Source organism: Ostrinia nubilalis, chromosome 6, assembly GCF_963855985.1.
Source record: "Ostrinia nubilalis chromosome 6, ilOstNubi1.1, whole genome shotgun sequence".
Classification (NCBI taxonomy): Eukaryota; Metazoa; Arthropoda; class Insecta; order Lepidoptera; family Crambidae; genus Ostrinia; species Ostrinia nubilalis.
The window spans coordinates 12,215,267-12,234,827 of record NC_087093.1 but is presented as its reverse complement, the minus strand read 5'-3'; the positions used below and the strand labels follow the sequence as shown (position 1 = coordinate 12,234,827).

Sequence of the window (19,561 nt, the reverse complement as noted above, 5' to 3'; positions counted from 1 at the left end):
ACATATTTTGGGTCTCAGTCATAGAAGTATTTCAGGACTAGATACTTCTTTATTGATTCCACACCACACGCGTGTTGATAAAATTAGGTGATTTATCAAAATTAAATAGATAATGCTATTAGTAAAACATGAAATCTGTTTTTATCGTATAATCTTTGCAATTCATAATAGATTAGACGCTACAGCGCTACACCCACGTGCATTAGTGTCTTTTTACTGTCACGAAAATTCTGAGAACGTCGAAGATACCCAAACAAGTAATTTGAAATTATATTTTATTCACTTGAGAGTTGAAATTCGAACGATTGTTTCGCATTAACTCCAATATAAAAATTATTTACAATAAATAGTTCTGAGCCTTAAGAAAACATAATACTTATGTCGGCACGGTGGGCTCGTCTCAAGGCCGCCCCGAACGTGATCAGACTGCTTTTTTGTTACCGACAAAAACTACGCGAAACAAACAACTCGCGTAAATTCCTTCCTAACCTGAATAAGGTAATTTTAGGCGCTGTTTCACCTTAGGATTGAGAACAACACAAGTATCAAGGTCTTCGTGTGAAATGGAAATGAAACGTGTCTATGGTCGCTCTCTGGCTGGCTTTGTCTATGTTCACAATTTTAAGGTTTATACTTTGACCAGACTAGCGTACAGTGTGGTCTTATGATAACTAAGTCATCGTTAAAAGGGTCTAAAAATCTACGCTTGTGCTACTCAAAAAATCTGGTCTGGTTATTTACAAAATAATAGTCTATGTTTCCGCTGAACAAATTGAAACTTTAAAGTGATTTATAAATTGAAAATAGCTTTGCTGTCAGCAAACAACACGAAGTATTTTGTAGCAACAACTTTATACCTAATTCGGAGTGGACACGCCTTCAGTTATCAAAACAAACCGGTTCTTAACCATTCGGTCATTAGCTATATTTTTTACCTACACCAATCCTTCACTAACGGAATTTTAAGCTATGATAACACTAACATTAATCAGTTGCGAAATTTACAACAGATCGTAAAATCTAATATCCGCAACTCTAATAATATGTTATTATTAACTCAGAATTTTATAGCTTTACTATACAGGAGTTGCAGTATATGAAAGAAGTAAGATTATTCGCGCTCACGTGCCAGTGCTATCTCGAAATTGACAAATAAAACGCCTCCGTGGTCGAGTTCTAAGATAAAGAGACCATCTACCATTTGTGGTTCTGTGTTCCTTTTCCAGATGAGACAACAGTGTAGGATAGCTTTGTGTGTTTTATCTGACATTTTAAGCTCTTCTGTTTTGAAAGATATAAAATTCCGTATTTCCTAACGTGTTTGTATGACCATGTCAGACCAATGGCATATAGGTGGTTCATCAAATCTTTTGACTTCAGTTGTTTCACAAGATAGAACTCACGTAAATCGGAGGAAAACAGTAAATTTTCCGACCCTTACCACTTAACCACTGTGGTAATGACAGCAAAATGATACGTTAGGTATTTTTACAAGCTCGTTTGTACAGTCGACCGCAATTGACTATCTAAGCTTTGTTTGCTAAATCGCCCCTCGCTACGAGTATGGATCTTATGTGGTAGGAATCTACCACATAAGATCCATACTCGTAGCTTGATATGCTGGTCTGTTCATATCAGATCGGTAATGTGTACACAATGAGTGAACGACGCGACGACGCAGGCGTGGAATGCAAATTGCCTTATTTCAAATAGTAATTTCCTTTGCTAACTTTGTTAGCACATTGATATTAAGGCGACAGATTAGTTTGAAATTACTTTTATTAGAAACTGAAAATATTGTAGCAAATTATGCTTGGTAAACTCATTTGTATGATTATTTTCTTTGTAGGGACAATTTTGTTACTAAGTTAAAATTAATTGTTTGTTAGGTTCATTCATATTAATCGTTCATCCTAATTAAATTAAAACTACCTACTTCAATGAAACTTTTTTAATATAACAACCAAAAACAACTGAAGAAAAAGTTGTCCTGGCATGTCTAGAAGAGGTCGCGCTGTTAGACCACTATTATGCCTAACTCTTTGCGTTCTTGTAATGATTGACAGTTTTGCATGGTACCTATTTATTTATTTAATGTTCCCGGGACAAACATAGCAACAAAAACACACCCAGTAACAAAGGTTAGAGCTATTTAACGTCTTAATAAGTTGTACATGAAACAATGAGATGGCGCAGAAGTCGCAGCGGCGCGCGCGCATACAAACTGCCTCATTAGCTCTGTTTGGGTTCGTTCGAAATGTCGCTATTGATAAACGACGCCATATTTATTAAATTGGTCAAGACCGAGTAACGTGCATGCAGTAAATAAAATTTTATTTAACTGTCATTACAAGACTTGAGACCTGGCGTATAGTAGTTATTTTTATTACTGGCAACTTTTTGTCAGATAAGTTTCTGAATTTGAATTTTTAAAATTGCTTTTCGTTTGTTTTTTATCTGTGGTTTTTGTTTGAACTTCCTAATTCATTCACGTTAAAGATTAAATGGTACTGACCGAGTCATGAGACCATCTCGACTTTATAGGTCAAGTTAACGAATAAAAGAGTCGTTGCGCGTCATCATACTCGCCCACGCCACGGTACAACAGCACATCATAATTATACAGTTTTGTCGCAAAATGGTACCTATTGCAACTCCATAAGAGTTATAGCTTTTAGTTTGTTTGGCAGTCTGTACAATCATGACCCAGGTGACATTGTAAATCCCACCGCACCTACGTTGATTATTTCATTCAACAATATGGATGCCTACATCGATAAAATACAAGTTTTAATATTAATTAACGATAAAATCTAACCTTGGTCATAGATGGACACAGCAATCCATCATAAAGATTCATTCATTCAAAATGATATTTTATTTACTTGCTAGTTTTTGTCTTTGTGAACGTCGTCAATTTTTCAAATAACAATTATGTATTTTATTATGTCTAGCTTAGCTCTAAGACTAGGACCTGGAATTGAACCCAGAATCTCATTAAAAACTATAACCACTAGGCCAGCCACGGCAGCGTTATAAAATAAACAAAAACAATGCATTTTCAGTGCAAACTTAGCCACGCTGCACACTAGGGTGTCCCTTATATGGCCGAAAAAAAATTTTTTTTAGATATTGAAATGCATACCCTCTGTTTCTTTTCGTACTACTCAGACATACTTAAATACAAAATTTCATCTTCCTACGTACACATTAACCCGTGCCGACTTAGCTCTGAAGATTTTGAATAATGCTGGTTTCACCCCTTTCGTAATGTAGCTAAATCAATTAAAATATTTAATTTTTATAAAATATTTATAAAAAGAAGATAACATTACAGATCAGACAATATATTTTACTTTTGAGGGACCCTTTTTTACATTCTGGATACAGATTTCCATGCTCCTGAATATTGGCCCGATTTTTGCTACACTGTGCGTAGCAAAAAAAGCTTTTGCTCTTCCTTTGCAGTGATCAAACCATGAAAATCTTGCATAAGCTTTATTGCTCTTTCAGCTTTATCATTAACTACCCTTAAAGAAGCACTTTTTTGCCTTTAAATAGGCAACATCTTTATCTCATATGGAAATGTGTCTCAGGGGGAAATTATTATCAATTTTCAATCAAGAAAATAAACTTATACTCTTGACAGACACAAAACCACTCAATGGTTTTCCAGCAACAATAAATAAGGCAGTATTATTATCAATTCATTAAAAACAGGATAAAAAATTAGTACAAAGTCCTATTTACCATAGAAATAATCATACCTTCTTCAGATGGAATGTATCTCATCCCAGAATCATACATACTCTCTCTTTGTACTTTTACTACAATATTGACGGTGTTTGTTCATGACCTTCATCATCAAAGAGTGATAAAACGGCAATTTCTTCTGATATGAAGTACCAAAGATGTTGACTAAACTTGCTCAGGGCTGCTTTGGAAATCAATTTGTCAACACTCTCATATACCTTTGGGGCCATCCATAAAGTACGTCACACGAATTTCATGATTTTTTTGACCCCCCCTCCGTCCTTGTCACAGGTGGTCACATTTCTGAGACCCCCCCCCCTCCCTAGTGTGACGTCACATGTTTTGCAATTTCACATCGAAAAATTATTAAATTAACAGCAGTTCCGAAATTAGTTTTATTTCTATTTAAATTAAGTATTTTTTTATATGAAATCAACATTATATCAAATATTTGAAACAATTGAAATGTGATGTCACGAAACTTAGGACCCCTCCCACCCCTTGTCACACCATGTCACACTTTGTCAACCCCCTCCCCCCCTCTTTACGTGTGACGTACTTTATGGATGACCCCTTTTGGAAAGTGGATGTCAAGAGTTCCTTAAGGCTTTCCTCAGAGCTGGTAAGCTGGTCGTGATGTCCTTGCGTTTGTATAGAATCTTGCGTTAAGAGATGACGATAAACATCCGAAACATATTTGCTCTATTTTTTATTTATTTAATTTTCTTTGTCTTGCACTTTCTACTTTCTTAACTAACTTTTTGTCTACACCTTAACACTCTGGACGCCTTGGTTTTATTTTGTTTTTGTTAAAATATTTTATTTGTTTTTAAATCCTCCTCACCGCGGCGCTTATAAATCCTGATTTTTTTTAAATAATTTTTCTTGCAACTCCCTCTAAGCATGGTGAAGATACACAAGTTTTTTTACACAGTTAGGCTCTGGTAGGATTTATAGCTTTTCCCAAAATATAATACACTCCCGAATGATGAGATTAGAGCTTTCAATAACATTTAATTAACTTCGCAAAATATGTTAAAAACTACTGCAAAAATTTGACGATTAACGGTAACTTTGTGCCTATTATTTGATAAATTTACGTCCCCGACTAAGAAAATACTTTTTTTATTGCTTCTTAATTCCACAGCCATCTTCTAAATGTCAAACAATAGGTGTTTATCACGAGATTAATTGAGAACAAATGACAAATACCGCGAATATAGATGACCCACGCTGAACTGTCCCGCCAAACTCAATGACAGGGGGGCGCTACCATCGTTCAACTTTATGGTTTCCAACATGGCAAAAATCGGAACCAGCGATTCGGTATTGACGGTGGCGCCCCGCTGTCAATGTCATCGATAGGACAGTTCAGTATTTTGGAACTATACACACCGCGGCACCGCTACTGCCGCGCGCAACATGTTTCGATGCAAGTCGGCACGGGTTATCGTACTCCAAATAAGGTAAAAATTTATTTCCGAGTGTTTTAGAGGCAAACAAACAAAACTAAGACCTATGCGTTACAAATTTAAAACTTTGAAAAATAAGGGACACCCTACTGCACACGTAATATCTACGCATGATAAGGTGCATGTTTTAGTGCATGTGCAAGCTTATGAGTAACACTCAACGAACTACGTTGTTGAGGTAGGTTGGGTTATTATCGTAACAGTCACGTGGTACTTCAACAAATACAAGCTGTTATTACAGCGGTGAATAATTGATTTTGCCATTGTTCAGTTTTCTATCAAGAAATCGATCGAAAAATTGAAATCGCGATCTTTTCATTCGATTATTCTGACATAGATAATAAACAAACGAAGATAGACGAGCTCAATAAAGATTTTGAGCAGATAAAGAACTGTTTTAATCAGTGCATTGTTAGATGAAAATGTTAATTAAAAGCTAAATTGTTTAATATCATGATATATGTATAGCAATTGATAGGTACGTCCTACATAAAATTAAACACTTATTGCTACTATAACTGTTGTGTTTTTGAGTACGTAAATTTTGTACACAATAAATAACCAAAATATTAGATAATATGTCAATAATGTGATCAGGAACATTTGAAATAGCGTGTTTCAAAATGAAAATGTGCATCAATAAAATTGTGCAGTTGAATACCTACCTAGGTGCGGTCTACAAAGTTGATTTTATACTTTTATTATCACTTACCTAAAGCTTCCTGATAAGATTACCACCTTGACAGTTTTTGAAAAGTACACGGTAACTAAATTTCCAAGATAACACTGCAAAAGGCGAATGTTTGCAAATGTTTGAAAGAAAACTTTAATCAAGAGTTTGTGTTAATATTTTGTTCACGTTTTTGTCCGATAAACAAAACGTTCAAGACCGTTTTCGGAAAATAATTTGCAAAACGATTACGATTTGTCTTAATCCGATGCGGAAACATTGTAACCACAGCGTTGTTAACATTTATGACGATTCGCAATCCAACTGAACAGAAACAAAACTTTTTAAGAAACCACAGCAACGGCTGCGGCACAAAAGGGGGGAAGAGCAGTTTCAGTAATTTTGGGAAAACGGAAACCAGCTGTGCAACGGAGCGCAGTTAATGCATGGAACCGGCGAAATTGCGTTTTTGGGGCTTCACCAATTTGCCGATCGGGCCCATACGAATTACACTAACGCCATACAAAAACTGCGGTGTCAGTTGGTTTCGGACGAAAATGGTAACACGAACCGTTTTCCGAAAATTGGTGTGTAAAGCGCACCTGTTTTATTGTAATGGCCGGTACAGTCGCAAATACACGAATTTATCGTGTACCGTACTTCGAATATAGTTTATTAATTTTTACTTTCCACCTCTTCTACCATCAATAACATGAATAAGTATTGTTTGTCTAAAATTTTAAACCATATTTGTGTGTAATTTAAGTGTACATTTTTGAGTCATTAAAAAGTATTTTCAAGACTGAGTACCTACCACTAGTAGGTTTTTTTAATCCTGCGAGTTTCTAGAAAAAAATAGATTTTCCAAATTATCTTGGTATGATACATTTGAAAAAGAATGTGTTTTTTTATTTTATGCAAATTTCACTAAAAACGTCGTTTATACCTACCTGGTTAAGATTTTAGAAGCCAGATATCTATAAAAGAGGTTTTTACTAAAATATTTTAAACTTATCACGATTACAGAACGCAGTTTTTCGTCAAGGCCGGCGATATCTTGTTTTTTGATCAGGATCAGGAAGTGAACGTGTTCCATTTAAAATGACAATAACTGCAAAACATCTATTCGAAATGCGTATCGAAAATAATCTGGAGCGAAACGCTTTTTTTGTAAACAAGTTGGCCGGTTTTTTACACACTTGTCAGCAAAATGGATTGTAATGCATCGTATTTTTTATACGTTCATAATTTTATCATTTACTTTAATTATAGGTGCGTTTTCATTTATCATTACTGTGCACTTAAAATGAAGTTTTAAAAGATATCTAGCTAATATTTTCGAGTGAATAAACGAAGTGTTTAAAAATATTATTATGAAGAATCCTTGGACCTCATGATTCATTTAGTCAACGAATAAATACGAATAATTTGTGTTTTAATCTGTGATCTGACAGTGCGTGCGCGAAACAAAATCTGCGCGTAATTCGCCACAAATATTTTTTAACGGTTTGCTAATGAATTAATGATGTTTGTCTTTGCTGAATATACCTACACGGTGTTTGTTGAATTAATATTACACTCGATTATATTTATAAATATTATTATTATGGAACCTTGTAAGTACAGTTGTCTTCTTCATCTATTTTGTAGTTTAAACTTTAAACCCAATGCGTAATGTACCTAAATGCGTGGAATTATCAAATAAAAACCCTAATTTACAAATATAATGTTTTTCGACAATAGTTTTGGGATTTCACGGTAAACCATTGAAGTTAACGTAATCTTCCTTGGTATACCTACTATGAGGTTTGTGTTCTTTTCGTGACGGTTCTACCTATGCACGATGCATGCATCAATGAACAAAGAAAAGTATTACTGGCTTTTGTTTTTTGTCAAAGCCAATAACTTGTTAATAAGTTCGTTAAAATCATTAACTTTCAACTATAACTTATGGCGTTAACGCCATCGGATAAAGGTTGTTATTGTGTGGAATTTCACAGCTATCCCACGGGAGTCGTATTATTTTTTCAAGATAAGAGTTTCATTACGTTTCGTGTGGTTCGATGAATGAACTTGCCAAGTCAAACTTTCAGCGAAATTAAATACAAAACAAAGCTGAAGTCGTATGTTTGCATTCTAAAAAATATAGGTATAATAAGTTAGTTGACTAGGCATTTGTGGTAACTACTCGCAATATTGTTACGTAAAGAAGAAACTAACTTTTATTAATGAGCAATTGTTTAATTAAATGAGAATTTTTGTATGAGCAAAGCGGGCAAAGTTCAAGCACCCACTTTTAGACTCGAATATTTTCCTTTTACCTACCTACTTCATAATCTGAATTTATCAATAAAAAGTTCTTTACAGAGTTTAATAAATAAAATAAATTCTAGTTTCCTGGCTTGTTTGCGATAATACAATGTAGGTAGGTAGGTATTAGTGTATTGTAGGTATTAATATTTTTCCTTATAGCTACTTTATAATGTTTATCAGAAAATTTTGCACCTACGCGCTAAGCGATACGCGTAGATCGTTACTTAGTCGCGAAATAAACTCATAAACATAGCAATTGACTTAACACTATCCTGAATCCGTTTTTAGAAACTGCTTAACTGCTTAAACTAGCAGTTTAATGTTAATGTAAAACGATTTTAAAGAGGTAGCCAAGTAGTATTTATCAACAAATGATGTGTACAGCGATCCTGCAAAATGTAGTGGGTGCAACTCTCCTATCTAAATAAATAGCCTAGCGATCCGGCCGGTTTTTGAAACCCGTCCGGGCCCCTTACCAACCTAACCCGTTCCCGCGAATAATGTTGGCCTATACGACATAAACAACCGAGACATGCATTTTAAATACATTTCTAACATTATTTGTGGGTGCAGGTTCAGTTTCTAATTAACTTAACGTTTTATTACTAATTCGACAACAACTATATCTGCACACTTCCGCGACATTGATCAATTTATTCGCTGTTGATGCAAAATACAAGTTACAAAATTAGGTAATTACAAGTTTAAATAAACAAGCTGAATATCAAACTTTTTGGCAGGTAAGTTGTAAGGCCGTCGGTGAATCAAAACAATATTAGAGAAAAATGATAATATGCTTATTTTATCGTGAACATAACACACCATGATAAAATAGTGATAATGTAAATAATAAACCATCAAGCGAATCATGTCGGTACAAGTTCAGCGGGCTGCGTTCAAATACCTACAATAGTAACAAAATGTTTCACAATCCTCTGTAATCTGTCTCATCTTCATTGAGTTGATAAAGCAAAATAATTCGAGAATTAGCGAATTCCAATAAGATTGCAACAATATAAATTTATAAAAGTTTTCTTACCTGATTCTGTCGGAAACGATTTCTGGTTTGGAGTTTCTCTTGATGGGCATGACAGTGTGTGTGGGCGCGTGAGTCGGGCTGGCGGACGGCTCGGACGGCGCGGAAGGCGGCGAGCAGGACCCTGAACTTGACAGGCTGAACGCTCGGGAGCGCCCATCGTTGGCGGCGGGCGTGCGGCCGGACCTTGTTCGCCTGCGTCGCTTCTTCTCGTCCTCGGCTCTGACTGCCGCTCCTGGGGGTGCCCAGTCCAGATCTTTCTTCAAGTGCCCGCGACCGCAGCGGCAGCCGCAAGCTTTGAAAGCCAGATCGTAGCCCTTCTTCGTCCACAGATTCTGGTGGCGCTGCCTCTCAGACCACGACCTCGCCCGGCCGCAGGACTTCAGATACGCCAGCACGCCGCCTTCCCATTGCTCGAAGCACTCTCTGTGCATGTACCGGCCGGTGGCGCACGTGTCATTGTTGCATAGCACGCGGATCGCGTCTTCGATGCGCACCGGCTCCCTCGGCCGAAGGCACTCGCCAGGGACGCAGCAGCCGCGAGTGTCCTCCGCCTCCCGCTCGCCGGTGGCGCCTTGCCGGCGCGGAGCCATGCCGCGATCGCCTTGCCAACGAAATCGAACGTGCGCGAAGTAGTGGAGCGCGTCACGCGAGACACATGCTTGCCGGAGCGCGCGCGGCCGACTAATAACCGCGAGTGAACGAAAGCGAAATTTCAAGAGCGCAGCGCGTCGCCGCGCCGCCGCGCCACCCGCCTGCACGCGGGGCCGGGCAGGGTTGCCAACTCTACGTATTTTTACGTAGATCTACGTATTTTAAGCCTTCCTTGCAAACCTACGAACTTTAGTCCCAGAATCTACGTATTTTCTATCAAATTTGCAAAATAGGCTGAATGGGTATCGTTTCCTTTACTTTTGCGAAAAAGTTAATAATAACATCGCGCCAAAACATTACTCATGTATGTCACAAGGGTTATTAGTCTGATCACGGTTATTTGGCATGTGGCAAAAGTCGGAACTAATGTTATTTTGACATTTCCCCATAGAAAAAATGCTGTACAGCGCCCCCCTGTAAATGTCACTGAAGAGCCTTGATCTGATATGAAATTTGAAATCTGACGTGACTTGACTGTGTATGTGTAAACCGTCAAACGGTCAAAGTGAATCTTCACTATAAAAACATTTCTGAAAATGATACACAATAAAAGTGTACTTTACTACTTTTAGGGTAATATAAATTGTCGTTTTATTACTTTTACCTACCCCTACTCTCTTCATTTCACTCAGAAAAAAAAGTACGTAGATCTACGTATTTTCTTTAAGGAAATTGTACCATTTCTACGTAATTTTCTAATCTGTCCTACGACTTTTTCAAAATCCGAGTTGGCAACACTGGGGCCGGGGCTGACCTTGCGGCGCGCGGGCGCGCGGGGGTGCAGCGAGGGGCGGGGCGAGCACGCCGCACGCCGGACGGCGCCGGGTGGGGAGAAAGTGCCGGCGAATTTTCACTTTCGCGAGGAGGAAGCGGGAGCGGCGACGAAGCGGCGGCAGTCGATGCGGCGTTGCGCGATGCGTGCTTTTCGGCTGCACCAATGATGCAGCGGTCAATCGTTTCGTTTTGTTCCCGACGCATCAACTTCGACATGCATGCTTGCATGCATTGTAATTTCGAAGTCTTTGAAACGTTTCATAGTAATAAATTACTGATACGTCATGTCTCGTCTAGGACTCAAATGTACCTACATAGGTGTACTACCAGCGTTGCCAGACGTCCCGATTTTGGCGGGACGTCCCGATTTTTAAATCAAATTTAAATGTCCCGCGCGGGACAGGCTCGGTCCCGCTTTTCGGAGAGAGACACTCACTTCACCAGACTATTGTTTGAAACATGAAGCTATCTTTAGCTCCATGGTTTGAAACGCCTTATTATTCTAAAGAATAAAACTTTGTTAATTTCGATTATTGTTTTTTTTTTTTTTTTTATTCTAAAGATGAATTTAACGATAGAGTAAATCTGTACCTTTAGCATGAACAACTTTGGTCTTCGAATCGTTTGCGTATTCGATAAAATTCGATAGGTACTCAACCTTCGAATTAAACGATAACGTGACAATTTTGATTCTCAAAATAAGTTTCGTGCAACCATTCCTTACACTAAGTTCACTTTACGACACGTTCACAAGGGCGCTGTTATAGTTTTCGTACTAAATCTTTTGATGGCGATTCGAGTACGCAAACGATTTGAACTCGAAAGTTTTTCGTGCTAGCCGTACTGATTTAAAATATTATTTTTTTGTTAAAATACATGTTCTATGGCTACTTTTGCTATCTATTGTCACGTAAACGTAATTTTAAGTCAAATAAAAAGATAAATATTTGAAAACCTTTGATTATATACGTTTTTTTACTATGTCCCGCTTCTGACGAAAGAATCCCGCTATTTTCACTCAAAAAGTACCGAAGTCCCGACTTGGCGAAAAAAAAAAACTGGCAACGCTGTGTACTACATAGGTGTAAGTGTACTACATAGGTGTCTAGGCTGAAGGTAGGACCCTACAATACTCGTAGATGGATTAAAATTGCTCAAACTCTTCCTGCTAATGAGGATCAGTACTGTTGTAGAAAATGCAATAAAACTAGTATCTACGTTAATCTTTAAGACATAAGAAAGATATATCTTTTTGAATTATCCAAATCGGACCATTACTTACGAAGATATTAAGTAATAAACATAGGCCGTTTTTGCCGCTAAAAGTCAACGTACGCTGGGCCGCGTGACATCACTATATCCGAATCGAGCGCAGCCGGCGTACTATTGGGATGGAAAATATTTTTTTCCAGCTAAACTATCAGTTTTAGAAAAAAACTTTTAATAACATTTATTCATCAAAATAAAGTAACCCATCGACCAGTAATTTTTATATGGGGGGTATATGGGGGATAAGTCATACCTATCTTATAGCCTGGGGGGAGGGGCAAGCCTTACCCAGCTTCTGGCCTTGGTGGGAGGGGGGGAGAGGCAAGTCATACCCAGTTTCTGGCCTGGGGGGGGGGTCAAGTCATACCCAGTTTCGGGCCTGGGGGGGTAAATCATACCCAACTTCTGGCCGAGGGGGAAGTCATGCCCAGCTTATGACCTGGGGAAAGGAGGGGGGCGGGGGAGTCATACCCAGCTTCTAGGCTAAGATTAAATAGATTTCCAGGAAGGTGCAGCTGTCCTTTCCTGCAGCAGCTGGCCCGCCCATGGGAACGGCGAATAGATAGGTAGGTACCTACGTAGGTTTAACTCAGAAAAACTAAATAACAGGTAGGTATTGCGTGTACATCGAAATGATCTTCATAGCAATGTCTTGTAGCCTAGGCAGAGTGTATCTACCTCAGCTATACCTTATTGTTAGAAGGAAATAAATTATACATTTTTATATTTTACTTGGAAGAAGACGACTCTAACAACACATGAACACTTTATTTGAATAAATCGCCAAATATACCACCGCGGAGACCCCAATCGCGTCTCTGCGTTCCATTGAATTGTATGAGCGTATTCATTTTTTGCGATATTTTTCACAATTTCTATTTTTAAAAATTACCTGTCGATAGCTTACTTTATTCTGATGAATAAATGTCATTACAAGTTTTTCTCTAAAACTGATAGTTTGGCTAGAAAAAAATATTTTCTATCCACGCAGTACGCCGGCAGCGTTCGGATCGGATATAATGACGTCATCGTCCCCGCGCCGGGCGGTCAGTGAACTTTTTTAGTAATTTGGCCATAACTTCGTCAATTTTTGTCGTAGAACAAAAATTTTTGGACTGTGTATTAAGGATTTCTTAGCCCTATAAATCTGCATTCACAGCTAAAAATCGAAATGATCCTCATTGCTGGGCGTTCGATTCCCGTAGACATTTTAGAAAATGTTGTCCAAAGATCTAAATTGTAGGTTACCCAACGTTACCTACATCTAAATATTTATGTTTGAAAAAACATTGACGGATGATAAGAGATGACTCGTGCCATCGTGCGTGAGCGTGACTCGAGTCAGATAAATTATTGTATGTAAGTAGATCGATCGCTAGAATCGAATCGAACGAATCTATTTTATCGATTACCTGCGTAGTTAGGTACAGTCTGTACTACAGACAGACTACAGACGACGGCATAACAAACTTGACACTGTGACGTTTTATGAGGTTGTAATAAGACCGATATTGCAATAAAAATGCATGATGTGGTGATGCTGTAAGTACGTATAATGTCCCCCATATTTTAATAAATAGCAGGCATTGTTTGTGTTTTTGAGGTGAAATAAATGTCATGAAAGAAATTTTTCAGAATTTTAAGTTGTTTTGTGCTACCCCATTGGTCAATTGTTTTTTAAGACTGGAAAATACCTGCAATTGAGCTACTTAATATGGTATTACGTATCTTAAAAGCAATGATTTAGATATTATTTTCCACTGCTGGGGGAAGTTGGGCAAACATGTAACTAGGTGTCATTTTTATTTATTTTAACAAATGTTCGGTGTCATTTTTAATACTGGCGCTGTTCATTTCTCTATCATATCATATTATACCTTACTACCTTAATGCGGCGGAACACAGCTGATCTATCATACAAATTTAATGACCTGACTTATGTACCTGTGATTTCACAATAAACACAATTTGAATTTGAATTTAACTTCATGGAAATCCTATTGTCATAGGTAGGATTTAAAAAGTAATTTAGTATCCCAATCCGTAATTCAGTTTTTTTTATTTAATTTATCAGTGCGTAGGTAGGTAAGTACAGTTTGATATTCGTTATAAAGTAAGAATACAGTTTTGTACGACCTTGAAGATTAACTACAATAACTCTAAACTCTATTATTTACGATTTTTATGAATAGTTATGTCACGTTAATTTTAATTAGAGTGGATTCGACCTAACAATACCTAATGAATAGTAATGTCAGAATAAATCTTTAGTTATTTGACATTTGCATATTTCCCATACTGAAACTGTCAATGTGCCAGTTATACCACAGAATAAGTAATAGTAGGTACCATAGTTATACCAGGAGTTATTCTCGGATAAAAGTTTGGTCAAATTGGGCCTTAATCAGATTAATTTGAAAATTGAGCATTAAATATCCGAACTAGCTAAGAAAGACTACGTGACTCAAGCCTTGTATTCAATGTATGATACATACAACAATACCTACTCATCTTATTAAACGTGTGCAGCAGCGCATTTTGCGTTTATTAATAAACTGCGTGGAAAAATTATGATTCGATAACGTCCGTCAACTTTATGATTATTATTGAAGGAATACTATACTATTGTTGTTGTTGACATATGTATAGTAGTAATGCAGACTAGATTCAAGATATAAAAGTCAAGTACCTACCTAGATAAAGATCTAGCATTAGGATTTATTTTGCAAGTGAGCTAAGCTGCTTAATTGGTTAACAACATAACATTTATTCTATATGATGGTTCTGTCATGTACTCATATTATATAAGTAGGTATACATATAATAAATAGTAGGCATTAATAGTAAATATTAGCAACGCTGAAACTGAGAAATTTGAGTACAAAAACAAAAATACAAGTCCGATATTTTTTTCCACTTCAAGTCCTCTTTTGCAACGAGTATCCTCTGAAGGACTTAAGGCTAAATTTAAAGATAAATTGCATAAGCACTTAAGTTCTGCGATGTAGGGCATGATTTTTTTCTTGTTATTATTAGTTTTTTTTTTAGTTTAATTTTTGTATTCGTTCTAAATCTCCGTCTGAATATTGTGCTTACCCTTAAGTGACATATATATCAGAAATGTTATGTTCATAAATGTTAATCATAAGAGTGTAATATATATGTTGTTGGTATGCCATATAAATAAATAAATAAATAAAGGCTAGCTAGCTAAAAAATAAATAAATAAAATAAAAAGTTTCTTTCTCAGATAACTGAGATCTATTAGTACCTAGGTATAAAACTTAAGCTAAATGAGACTATCGATGAAGGCTTATAAAGTAAAGCCTGGCAACACAACTTACTGAGGGGAATGTGTTATTTGCCTTGTGAAATGAGGCCAAACAGGCACGCTTCCTCCACGTGAAAGTAAATGGTATAACGCCTGCAGTATACACCTGTGATACAGGTGCATTGACAATACGAACATGTTTTTAAATGATAAAGAATGTAAGATACAAAGATATAAAAATGTTTGGAAACTAAAAAAAAAGTTAAGCCAAAAATATGAGCTAAAAATAAAATTTTACAATGTGGACCAAAAAAAAAGGTTGTTTTAGTTTTCAATGTCAGCTTGGCTTGGTCTTTTCCTTAACGTGTTTTGTAGCAGATATGGGTCGTCCTACTAAAATTGAGTATTCTTGGTAAAATTTATTTTCTAAACCAAGGCCACATTAACTGTACCTATAGGTAAACAAACATGTTGTCCAGTTAAAGTTTTCTGATAGCAATAATTGAGTAATAATATTAATCACCCAATCAGACAAACATTATGAAGTAAATTATGTTGTAAAATAATTTAAGATTTATTTCAATTGTTGATAAATAGGTAAAAAGCAGATGTATAATTATTTGATAATAAAATATTTATGGTAGGTACATTACAAGTAATAAATTATTAGTTATAATAATTTACCCTTAACATTGCTGATAGGTAAGCCCTTAGGCCATTTTGATCGTGGTGGTCTGGTAATAAAATATTTGATTAGTTTAACAAGAATTCAAAATTGAGTTTTTGTCTACATTTTGCATTGAAAATTTTGAAACAATTAAAAAATCCAATGCTGTCAAAAGTATTTATCTCGCAGTAATGTAGTGTTGGATACAGCAATGCTGATCGTTAATTGTTTCCCGTTTGAGTATTCCTTTACTACCAGACTTCATCATCATCATCATCCACTGCTAGACATAGGCCTCCCCCAATGTTTTCCAGATTGGCTGATTGGTAGCGGCCTGCATCCAGCACCTCATCACCTACCTTCAAGTCCTGCAACTGCAACCTTTATGAGATCATTTGTCCACCTTATGCCAAGACTTGATAATTATCAATTTGTCTGCGTATAAAATTTATCCACAAATGGATTATACATATTGTTCATTGAAATTATTGTATGTCTCTCTGGAAGCTGAGTGTCGGACGTTCTTTTACTTATATAAATTGTATGTGTTATACCTACTTCTTACTAAGTAGGTATGTCTAGTCCATCTTAAGCCTCAGGTGTTAAACCTTGAATAAATAACTACGCAGAAAGTTTCCTATAGAAAAAGCCAAACAAAAATCTTGTTTACGCATTGAATCGGTGAGAAAACCTCGCATCCGCTCAACACGAGTATAATCGTTTTTATTTCCTATAATAAAGTTCTTACATCACCCCAAGGAATAAATCGGGTAAATCAAACGGGCCATTCATAATGGTGTATTCTTAAAGAGCGCACGTGTGTTAATAAGGGATAGTATAAAGGGCTCTCCTCAACCAGTTCAAGGCTGGAGGGACGGGAGGGATAAAGAAACCTATGGAGAACGTGTGACCCAATTTTGCCCTACTTACTCTACCAGGTGATAGGTGCATAGGGGAGACGTGCTATTTGAACACGTGTTTCGAGTGGCCGAATGGTAATCTGACCATTCCAGAATAAATTTAAAAAGCATTTATCGATCAATTCTCAACCTTTGTTCTGTGGCGTAAGAGTCCAAATCAAATTGCAAGGCATTGGCAAAAATACTGCGTCTTAGCTCAGCACCAACGTGTTCTACATTCTTTGTGACCTTTGAATAACTGAATTCAATAGGGAAAAAAACTCAAATGCATAACATTGTATAACTCAATTCGTATTGCGCAGTTTTGAGTGCGACAAATCAAAACAAAAGCTGAATACAAATTATAAAACGTTCTTAGTACTTCCCTATTATATTACACAATTCTTATTGAAATGTTTTCATTTTAATCTATCTTTATACTCTTGTAACAACAACACAGGTACCTAAGTCAAATTTTAATTAAGTATTTTTATTTTCTTTCTTTTATCGTCAGATAACTTTATTACAAGCACTTTCAATATCTTGCCTTTGTACAATTAAATTAAAACGGTGAACATGCTTTTTACTATTAATTGAGTAATAAAACTTTAACTCACTTTGCGCAACGCGCAACGGTTTATTATAGCCAACTTAGGGTGTGTTGTTACAATTGACAGTAAGTGTAGTAGTATCACTTTTACTGTGCTTTTACTAAGAGATTACCAATGCATTAATTAAAATAGTTCTACATAGATTTGTCTCAAACCACATTCTTCTGTATTTGTCTGTTTTTTTAGTTTATTTAATTTACTTCATAATTTGGGTGATGACTAACTGAATAATTACATAACTCTTCATTTAATGACGGCTTAACGGCGCAGTTCAAAGTAACATTTTATTGAAATGTAAGATTGTTATTGCTGTTCATAGCTATATTTTTGAATTCAGCAAACATAGTTTCATTAACTAAACAACCATAGTACCGTCACCAAGCCTAAATTTTACTTGTCCATTGAATGATTTCTAATTTCTTTATCACACCTGTTAATGCCACCTGAACTCACTGTACGTTTTTTATTGTGCTCAAAGTACTTTTTACTACACAAGGGCTGCTTAAAAAATGGCTGCAGTTGTACATTTTACATATAGCCCCTATTTCCTTTGGCCAAGCGGATGCGTCGCAAATAAAAAACAACTGACTACGTTGTACTGGTCAAGCATGTGGAGTGTAACAATCGCTAGGAAGCGAGGTTCCGTATACTGAGACAGTTTAATAATGTTAGTGCTGGACGCCTAGCTGTGAAAACGTCTGTAAGGACTGTAGGGGAGACCGAGGAGAGTTGTAACAGAGGAGAGTTGAGACATTGACGATTTTTTGGAACTTTAACGATTACTAGCGAGCTCGTAACAGTGCGCGCTTTTTAGTTCAAGTCTCGAGCTAACAAATACGTTCTGTTGCGAGCTCGCTGATAGTTAACAAGTTCCAAAAAATCGTCAATGTCTCAACTCTCCCCTGTTACGACTCTCCTCGGTCTCCCCTATACGTTTGTATGTAAGGTTTTTCTACGTTATCACTGTCTCCTTCATTGCTTGTGTCTGGTCCGTGGGCAGTCAATGTGTTAAGTGTAATGTTTATTTTTAAGTCCAATCGACTGCACATCAGACTGTATATTTTTGTTGCAAAGCAAGTTTCTATTACATGTAGATAAGTTGACGCAGTATATTTAGTTGTATGAAGACTATTACTCAGCTTACTTGATGTGTGTGGAGTACAAGATCTCTTTGAACATGAAATTTTCAGAAAGTCGAAACTCGAAACCCTTACCGATTTGAATCAATAAAACAGATTCCTTTGTGATTCAATTGCCTGAATAATAGCCGCTTTGGAGTATTCCAGAGCGGTTAAAATAACGACAGACCGCTGCAGCGCTGCAACAGCGTGCAATCCTCAGATGCCCTTGATGTTGAAGGTCAAATTTTGCAAATCCGTAGTAAGACCTGTCGTACTGGTTCTATTTGAATGGCGAGCCGTTAAGAATATACATGAAAGGCAACATGCAGCTGGGATGAATCTGCACCCTTTTAGAGCAACCTCACCTGATATAAAGAGTGGAAAGTTTATGCAGTCTACATAGGCTGCCCAGTTCACAGTGAGAAGTAAATTATGTATTTTTTCTTTTGTATGGCCAAATCCGGTATATCGCTGCTCTTTCCCTGTTTTGTTTGCGCTGTTGCTTTATTTTTTTAATTAAATGACTGTTATTTGATCACTAAACTATCACTATACTTGAAATCACTGGCAAAATTTAATTAGTATAGGTACCTATTTTTAAGGAAATCCTTGCCACAAAATCCACAAACTATCTTTCATAATTTTTATGGGTCTTTTTAATAATTCTAAGGTCCAATTCTCAACATCAGGTAGGGCAATTTTTATACTTACATTATTTTTATGAACTTAATATAATTATTGCCACCAATCGAGTATTCGAGTTCCTCATACCTACCTCAAACCACTTTGGCATTCCGGTATCATAAAATATTTCTAAAGAATTCCAATCTGTTTTATTATACCGACGAATATACATTCATGTATAAACATATAATCCATTGCATGCAAGATTAACTGGAGATAGTTAAATGGATTGTTTATTATTTTAATTTATTTTATCGAAGAGATACTGACAATAGCTTGATATCTCGCTGGACCTAAGTCTCCCCTAAAGTACACCACACTATTTTTTTTTGCGGAGGAAATCTCCTCCAACCGCTACGAAACCTAC

At 36.6% G+C, this 19,561-nt stretch overlaps 1 protein-coding gene across 1 annotated transcript in view; it reads right to left on the bottom strand.

The window, feature by feature from the left end:
* The window catches only part of LOC135072654 (headcase protein), a 72,839-nt gene extending 62,892 nt beyond the window's left edge, over positions 1–9,947 (bottom strand). Inside the window, exon 1 of the mRNA XM_063966666.1 lies at positions 9,248–9,947. Coding sequence (XP_063822736.1) covers positions 9,248–9,837 — 590 coding nt within the window. The 5' untranslated portion in view covers positions 9,838–9,947. The remainder of the gene's footprint in view (positions 1–9,247) is intronic.
* Between the last annotated feature and the right edge of the window lie 9,614 nt (positions 9,948–19,561).